This window comes from Salarias fasciatus, chromosome 5, assembly GCF_902148845.1.
Source record: "Salarias fasciatus chromosome 5, fSalaFa1.1, whole genome shotgun sequence".
Lineage (NCBI taxonomy): Eukaryota > Metazoa > Chordata > Actinopteri > Blenniiformes > Blenniidae > Salarias > Salarias fasciatus.
The window spans coordinates 18,621,974-18,630,827 of record NC_043749.1 but is presented as its reverse complement, the minus strand read 5'-3'; the positions used below and the strand labels follow the sequence as shown (position 1 = coordinate 18,630,827).

General features: G+C 42.0%; 1 protein-coding gene across 2 annotated transcripts; it reads right to left on the bottom strand.

The window, feature by feature from the left end:
* Nucleotides 1-4,700: 4,700 nt before the first annotated feature.
* rdh5 (retinol dehydrogenase 5 (11-cis/9-cis)) lies at nucleotides 4,701-8,636 on the bottom strand. 2 transcript variants are annotated; one of them, XM_030091861.1, is made up of 6 exons: nucleotides 8,597-8,636; nucleotides 7,662-7,747; nucleotides 6,077-6,399; nucleotides 5,728-5,986; nucleotides 5,224-5,387; nucleotides 4,701-4,940 (listed from the first exon to the last, which is right to left on the bottom strand). In XM_030091861.1, the coding sequence occupies exons 2-6, from the start codon at nucleotides 7,691-7,693 to the stop codon at nucleotides 4,720-4,722; spliced, it is 999 nt and encodes a 332-aa protein (XP_029947721.1). In that variant the 5' UTR covers nucleotides 7,694-7,747; nucleotides 8,597-8,636; the 3' UTR covers nucleotides 4,701-4,719. The 2 variants fall into 2 exon arrangements, with proteins under 2 accessions (XP_029947721.1, XP_029947720.1); XM_030091860.1 differs by lacking the exon at nucleotides 8,597-8,636 and having other exon boundaries at nucleotides 7,662-7,773.
* Between the last annotated feature and the right edge of the window lie 218 nt (nucleotides 8,637-8,854).

Here is an 8,854-nt window from a genome sequence, read left to right as displayed (position 1 = left end):
ACAAATAAAAAAATAACTCAGATGTTAGAAGAGGCCAAGTTAAATGCAATTAAACCTATTCTCCATGGTCAGAGGTGGTTAGCAAATGATATCTGAAATATCCCAAAACAATTGGACAGAAATGGTGTTCTACAAAATAGTAATTATTCAATGACAATATTATTAATTTGACTAATTATTAAACAAAGCATAAATAGCATATTACACAAACACCAGTTTAGAACCAAATTGGAATGGAAACAAATATTAAAGTTAGGGTAGACGATGTTGTCCAAAAGCATTTTTTGTCATACTGAGTGAAATGCTCCTTGCCCCCTGGGAGAAGTTAACACATAATGTGGACGGAAAAAAGTGCGGAAAAAAATTTGACCACTGTAGCGGCCACAGGAGTGTATAAACTCCAACCAATCGTATCGCGCGGACCGCTCTTCAGAAACCAATCAAATCCCTTCGCCGTTCTACCAGCCCCCTGCGCGTTCATTTCAATGGCGTGCACTGGCCCTGGTTCAGAGCGCGCTCGCGAAAACTTTAATGTTTACTATATTTTGACTGAGGGGGCGAGGCAGTCTGCCCCCCCCCCCCCTTGACGCCGGTCCACATTTGCAGCAGCACGCACGCTTCACATGTAACTTAAAATTATTTTGTTTTTTTTAATTTTTTTGATTTCAGTTAACTGAATATGAATTAACACAATGTGACACACGAAAGAAATTATGAATTCTTTTGTTTTTAATAAGAAAAAAAAAGTTACCCCTCTGACGGGGGGGGGGGGGGGGGGGGGGGGGGCGGCTGTGAACACCCCCCACTGTGGGAGTCATGACAAACGCAAACATGGGAGAACATAGGGTTGTCCGAGTTGGAGGCTGACTTATAACTCCGTCCCACGGCTGCGCCGTTTACTTCGTCTAGCTCCGTCTGCCTCTGGCTTTGCCATCGTGAACGCACCTATTGTTTACATGGCTGCGGCCATGTTTTGGCCACGCAAAGCATTCTGGGAGTGATGACGTCAGGTAGTTGTCTGTTCATCGAGCAAACCCACAAACCAGTCACAGAGCGCTTCTGTCGTCAGCCTCAACCGATCAAAATGCCGCATTGCGTCGCTTTTGGATGTCATTTCGAAAACAAGGGAAATAAAGGAAGTGCGGTGAGCATCCACAGCTTTCCCAAGGACAGAAATTTAAGAAAAAAGTGGGAAGATGCCTGTGGGAGAGTTCAGCTCCCCAAGTATCCATACCTGTGCTCCCGCCATTTCAGCGCCGATTCATTTGAGAATTTCCATCGCCATCAGCTGATGAAAGAGCTTGCAGGTATCCCTGGTTATAAGAGGCAGCTTAAAAAAGATGCAGTGCCAACCATTTTTGTTCACAAACGGATCAAGCGCCCACGAGTGTCGAGCGAAAGCCGTTTTGAAGCACGCGAAAGAAGAGAGGTGCCGGATGCCTGTCTGCATAGTGAGACCGCTGCTGCTTCTGCTTCGCTAACGTTAGCCGCAGCTACAAACGACCCGACACGTTACACGGAGTTTGCTACGGAGGAGACAGAAGTCCTGATGAACACATCTGTAAGTGTGCAGTGTTCCCCCCTTTTGGCAGATGCTTCAACTCAAACCGAGATGTATGTGTCCGACGTGGCTGTGCAGTGGCAAGCTAATGCTAATCCACCGATCATTGACCACAACTACTTCAGTAAACACGGCATTGACCTGGATTCAGACAGCGAGGCTAACTCAGAAGATCTATTTATTTCACCTGATGACTCCCGTGATTGCTGTCAGCCACAGCCCTCTGTGTCAGAGTCTCTCGATACGCGCACGAATCCAAGAGTATTTCTGGTTTACGAAGATCAATTGAACGAGCTTCTTCTGCGGTGTATGAAGTGTGGCTCCCCTATTATTCAAGAGTACACAAAAGAGTTCCAGAATGAAGGCTCGCAGCTGACTCTTGAGCTCACTTGTTCAAACAACTGCACTTACAGCTGGCAGTCACAGCCACCTCTGAGTGCGACCAAAGGCGCTGGAAACATCCTTCTATCTGCATCCATTTTTTTCAGTGGCATTCATTTTGCAAAGTTTGACAGGTTTTGCAGTAACATGAACCTAAAAACGATAAGTGAAGACACTTACGCAGCCCTGAGAAAAAAGCACGTGTTTCCTGTTATAAACAAAACCTGGATCGCTGAGCAGGAGGCAGTGCTGTCAGAGATTAAATCTCAAGAGGAGGTGGTGCTCTGTGGAGATGGCAGGTGTGATTCTCCAGGACACTCGGCCAAATACTGCACCTACACGTTTTTAGACGCCCAGAGCAGTAAGGTTGTGGATTTCAATGTTGTGAGTGTCACTGAAGTGAAAAACTCCAATGCTATGGAACTGAAAGGGTTTAAAGGGACTCTCAAAAATATTCAAGATAAGGAAGTGCGGATCTCAACCATCTCAACTGACCGACACCCCCAAATTGTTAAGGAGATGAAGGTAAATAATCCTGACATTTCCCATGAATTTGACCCGTGGCATGTGGCAAAAGGCGTGTCCAAGAAACTCACAGCAGAGGCCAAGAGAAAGGGATGTGAAGACTTGGGAGCATGGATACCATCTATCATTAGCCATCTCTGGTGGAGTGCTCAGACCTGTGAGGAGGATGCTGTTCTTCTGAAAGAAAAGTGGGTGTCTGTCATCCATCATGTGACCAATCGGCATGACTGGCCTGGGAACAGACTTTACCACCGCTGTGCTCATGAGCCCCTTGATGAGGAAAGTCAAAGGAACAAATTGTGGATGAAATCTGGGACTGAGGCTCACACTGCATTGGTGAAGATCGCAACAGACAAGCGGCTCCTGAGTGACCTGGATCACCTCACCAAATGTGTCCACACAACAACATTAGAGGTACGTAAACTTCTTTTGTATGAAAAGGTCCTGGTATTATGCATAATTCATTTGTTCAATTTCAAATGCAGGTGTATCACTCCATGTATTTGAAGTACCTCCCCAAGAGGACACACTTTGGTTATGATGTCATGGTCCACGCCTCCATGCTCGCTGCCTTGGATCACAATAACAATGTCAACAGAAAGCAGGTATGTCCACTGTCCTTTTGTTGCAGTTTGAGCTTATACATCAGAATACTGTATATTTTAATGTTATTCACCTTTGATCATGTTACTAGAAGTCTAAATTGCAGAGTTTGATATCATCATTTCAATACATATTTTTGTTTTCATTTAATAAATGTTGATTGTGTTCTGCCTTGTTTTAAATAAACAGGCTGTAATTACAACATGCATTGTATTTATGTGCTTTAACAGGCTGTTTATCAAGATGGGGAGAGTGTTGGTGAACCAAAGTACAAAATCTCCTGGAGCAAGGTTCACAAAAACTTGACAGCAAGACCTGTGGCTGTGGGTAAAGACTACAGCTTCATGGCGGCGATGATGGCTGATGTGCTCTCCTCTGCTGAAGATACAAGGGACATCGCCCCAACACTGAACTCTGCACACATAATGGCACCACAAGAAAGACTGCCCAGATCACACATTATCTCACAGACACAAAGGTTTTCACGCTTCAAGTAGATTCAGTCACGCCCACAACTCACTTTTTATCTGCTCCTGTCCGTCGCTGCGTAAAAACCGCCTAATCCCAAAGGATTTGCTACAGGTTCTACAGGACCTGCAGGACTACCTGCCCATTGACGGTCTCTAGTCTGGACATCCCTATTGTGGAGTTTTGATAACTGTGCAAATAGTTTCTTCCTTTCAGTTATGTTTATTGTTGACTTTTTTTTACATCAAGCTGTTGACTCTGACTGCAGTGCCCCCGTGTGGCAGAAACTGTTAATGCCACTCTTTCACCCCTTCCATTGCCTTCTGTTGAAAACCTTCTCCCACTGAAGACATCAGATGTAAAGTACTCACACTGAATAATGGCAATGGCTAATGGGACATGGATGAGGACTATTTATGGAAGAACGATTTAAAAACAGGAATACTGACAAAACTGAATATAATATAATATAATACAATATAATACTGAGTGATATTTGCAAAAGTCTAGTCAGTAAAAGGAAGATAAGGAAAGGGAAAGTCGCCTCTATCCAGGGATCTTCTTCTCTCATCCTGCTGTTGATAGTCCGAGTCCTGGGCCAAGTTTGAAAGTATGTGAGCACTGATGAGACTACAAAACATCAGCTTAGACCGAAAAGCATCTTCTTGGATTCAACTCTGTGTCAAACCAGAACAAAGTGACAATAGGCACAAAAAAGGTGCATATTTTGAGCATTAAGCAAGAATATTCAAGACCATCACATCAACAATGTTGCTTAATGTTTTATTTGTGATCATTATTTACTTCTGAAAAACAGTTTATTTATAGTAAAATACACTTTGGCGGTTAACCACATTTTACATCAAGCAACATAAATAACCCAGATAAAAGGCACAGCAAAGCATCAACAAACGAAATTGTATGTTTACAGTCAGTTGCACTAATAATTTGGTGTAAAATTATTCGGAAAGAGTGAAGCAAACATTACAGAGGGAAACTACATTTCATTGACTATTCATATATATATATATATATATATATATATATATATATATATATATATATATATATTTTGGAAGATAAGGATTTTTTTAAATATCAGTCTCAGTGCTGCATCAAAACGAAATATAATTACTAAAAAAGGCTGACAGCTTTGAAGAAGTCTCTTTGAAGCCAGCGAATCACACACTCTTTGAAGGACGTGGCAGCACCAGCCTCAGTCCAATGTCAACTACACAGGAAGGCATGTAAGAGAGGGGGATCCAGAGGAGCTTGGCATCCCAGCCGGCACTGTATCGGGTACGGGGGTAAGCGGCGGTCAGAGCGTGCTCCATGCAGTTGGTCACCTTGCTGAGGTCCGAGTCACAGACGGCATTCATGATCAAACGTTGGATCTTAATATCTGCAAAGGAGAAGCACATTTAATGTAGTCCAACAAACATCACATCTCATAAATATTCTTGTTAAAGAAATTGGTTTTAATGCTACTATTTTTTTTTTAATAATATGTAAGAAGTGCAAGAATTTTGGATAAAACTGCATCTTTGGATCACAGTCAACAGTAAAAACTGCACCCATAGGATTTATGACTAATTTTCCCACCCCAAAAAAAAAAAAAGATATTAAAATGCTTGCAAAAATGCTTCACTCTGCCAAAATGAGGATCAACAGCCCATTTAACTCACACTTATCTAGGTACTTGTCTCCGTAGCTGGCTTGTACTTCAGGAGTGAGCTGGTTCCACAGGCGGTGCAGCTCCCTCTCTATCGGGTCCAGGCTGGTCACTGCTGTCTTGAAAAAGCCAGGCTCAATGATGCACACGTTGATCCCAAAGTAGCTGATGTCTCTCCTGAAAAGACAGAAAAGCTATCTATTATATGACTGCATATTGAGTATTCTACTAGAATATTTTATAATGTTTTTGTATCTTTTGCTTTACAGGAATGGAATGGGTTAAAAAGCAGTGAGGAAGACAAGCATTCTTTCATGTTTGTTTCCATAGTCATCATATGTCTGTAAATGTCACTTTAATGATATAGTTTTACTGTCTGTGTTTTAAACTGTTTATTGGTTTTTATGTTTGCATCTCTTTATAATCAATTTGAGACTGAACTAATCCCTGAGTTGACTTTCTCTACTGCTTTTCATTGACATTTTGCATGATTTGATGAGTGAGTGTCAGTCTTTACCTGAGGCAGTCTGAAAAACTCTCTACAGCGAACTTGGAGATGCAGTATCCGCCACCATTTGCCGCCACCCTACCCAGCACCGACGCCACATTCACGATGCGTCCGCGAGCCTTCTTGACGAGGGGCAGAAACGTCATTGTCATGCCGATCACTCCGTTCATGTTGACTTTGAGCGTGCTGTGGAAGTCCTCTACTCTCATCCACTCAGAAGGACCCATGGGTAACGAGCGACCAGCATTGTTGACGATGCCCCAGAGTCCTTGAAAGCAAATGAAGCACCAAAGCGTAAGGAGAGAGCTTGAGAGACCTGTCTTGAGAGGTCGTCCCAGCAGCGTGGATCAACTCTCACCTTTATCGCCAACCTCCTGCTTGGTCCACTCCATAGCTTTTTGAATGCTGTCGTGACTGGTTACATCGAGCAGCACAGTCTTCAAATACGGCCCCGCCACTCGTTTTAAATCATCGGCTCCTTTTTCCGTGAGGCAGCCGGCCAGCACGCGGAAACCTTTACGGTCAAGCTTTCTACAAAGGAGGTTCCCAAACCCAGAGTCGCAGCCGGTCACAAAAACGTACTTGTCGGTGATGTTCTCAATCTCAAGGCTGTCTCTGTACAGCCACACCAGAACCCACAGCACCACGAAGGAAGAACAGATGTACCACCAAGCATTTTCCCTGAGAAAAGAGGAGAAAGGAGAATTCATGAGGTTTGACTTCCTGATGTGGGACGGGTTTTCTGATGACACACTGGGTTACGTGTTGACCTATAATGTGGGAGACACATGTTTATAGCTGGAAGCACGCCTGGCCTGAAAACTAAGCAGCTCTACATTGCACGTAGAGAGGCTTAGACAGAAACATCAATTGACTGAAAGCAGAATTTGTCAAGGTGAGACATGATATTTCACCCTCAAAGAATGAGCTCAAACTTTAATCTCCTTAAATCCAGCCCCCCTCACCCCCGTGAGTCCAGAGATCTGAAAAGTGCCCCATGTGTCATTTTGGTACAAAGAGTCAGCGCCTCCTCCCGAATACAGTCTGCAGACTCAAGGCTGCAATCCTCTTCAAACACCAGCCCCAGTAAACTGATTCATAACACAATGAAAAATCATCCTGTTTTTTAACCGTATAAAACAAACTAAAAATAAATGTGTATACAAATCATATTTGAACTTAGAGGAGAAAACGTTTTCTTTCTGCAAGACAAGTATGATCAACAGAGATAAAATAATCAATGTAATGTAAGAATAGAGACAAGTACAATCCTGTTATAAGCAACTGAAATACTAAGAACACTATGCAGAGACATGCACACATGTAAACTTCATCTGACTTCTTAAAAGCAAAAAAAAAAAAAAAAAAAAAACTTCAGCTTTAGTTGTGTCATATTGTCACTTCTACTGTCAGAAATATGATTTTCTGGCAGCTCGGCACAGAAGCTGAATCAGAAAACACATACTGCAGTAATGACATCTGGATATTTTAGCGAGACTTACTGTAATGTACATTATTCAATAAAAAAGCAAAACAAATCAAGGATTTCCTTTATCTCAAATAACCTACTTAAATTCCCATTTCCCATTTCTCATTACAACAATCTAAAACAGCTGCTGGGATTGAAAACACAATCTCTGCAAGAACACAGGGCAGATCTGTTTGCTCAGCAGATTTCAAAACACCACAATCTCAATCAAACTGAAACAAAACAGGATTCAGACTCGTCTTACAATCGCATTCAGTACAGTACATTTGACCTGTGGTTACCTGTCATTGTTCTTACGCGCGACTTCAACACCGAGGATATCCTGTAAATCACAGCTTCCAAGATAATCACTGAACCTTTCAAGTCGACCGAACCTCATGTGAACATAAGTGAATTGAAGAGTTGAGCTACTGTCGTCAGGTCGAATCTAGTAAAGCGTGAAGACGTGTCTTACCCTAAAAGGTCGTAGAGAAACTGTGTGTCCATGTTGCCCTCAGCACTTGAAGTGGGCTTTTGATCACCTGGATGACTTGTTGGTTGCTGAAAAAAAAACATGTTGATCAAAGGTTACTCAAGCACTGATAAGGCAAACCGCCAGAGAATTCAGAGAGTGGAATGAAATGAAGAAATTAGATTAATTTCAGGGAGCCTTCAGTTTGAAAATTCTTGGTTGATTTCATAATATATAGATGTGTTGCAATGTTTTTGACAGCTGGGGCTCGCAATGAATTTGTTCTCCGAGGAGCCCTAGTATGAGAGGTGCTTTTATTACAACACTGCTCTGGCTGCTCCGGGCACATGAGAAATCTTTGGATAATGCTCTTAAAGAAGAAAGGGCGACGTTTGTAATGGGGGTGAGCCTCAGTGACGGGGGTGCATTGTTTTGAGGCACAGTTTTAATACCCGTGACGAAGCTGCTTAGGCTGAAAACCAATTAGTTTGCAGGCGTATTAGTGAGTAACACGACAAGAAAACTTCTGTGGATTGTCCAAAATATGGAAAAAACTTAAAGATGGGAATTAAATGCTGTTGCAACTGGAATAAGAACCTTGATTAAAATCTAAGTTATCCAGTAAAATCTGTTATTATCAGGATTTATGTAAACAGTTTCACATCTGCTTTTAATTTCACAATGAAGTCTAACAAATGCAAAAAAAAATTTACATTTTATACATAATTCAATGAGTTTTAACTCGTAGCAAAAAGAAAGACTCAATTTCTTTATGTTATGAACTGCTGTGAAACACATTCACATTAAAGATTTAACAGGTTCAATACCAATAACACAGAGATGAATCAGACAGAAATAGATGAATCAAAGAGGGAGAGCGAGTGACAGGAGCTCCAGTAGAAAGATAAGGACTAATTACAAAGACTGTATTATCTTACCTTGAGTTTTTCTAATCAGAGGTGATGGATCTCCACACGCTTCACTTTCCCTTTCTGGCTATTCCTCTGTCTTTGCTCAGAGGGGCTGGTCAGAGAGAAGCTTTATTCCTGTGGTTTATCCCTTAAGACAAGTCCACTGTTGATAATCCCCATTCCATAACCACTGCATTTGTGTACTTAAGAGGGGGAAAAAAATGTGAAAAAAGAAAAACTCAACTTCACAAATACAAAATTTCATCACGCTTCACGCAGTGGCAG

What these genes read in the sequence shown, in the direction of transcription:
- rdh5 (XM_030091860.1), bottom strand. Translation starts at nt 7,762, where the DNA reads ATGTTTTTTTTTCAGCAACCAACAAGTCATCCAGGTGATCAAAAGCCC. An exon ending in AGTTTTTCAGACTGCCTCAG is followed by an intron (nt 5,388 to 5,727) that starts GTAAAGACTGAC and finishes CTGTCTTTTCAG; the next exon opens with GAGAGACATCAGCTACTTTG. An exon ending in AGACAAGTACCTAGATAAGT is followed by an intron (nt 4,941 to 5,223) that starts GTGAGTTAAATG and finishes TCTCCTTTGCAG; the next exon opens with ATATTAAGATCCAACGTTTG.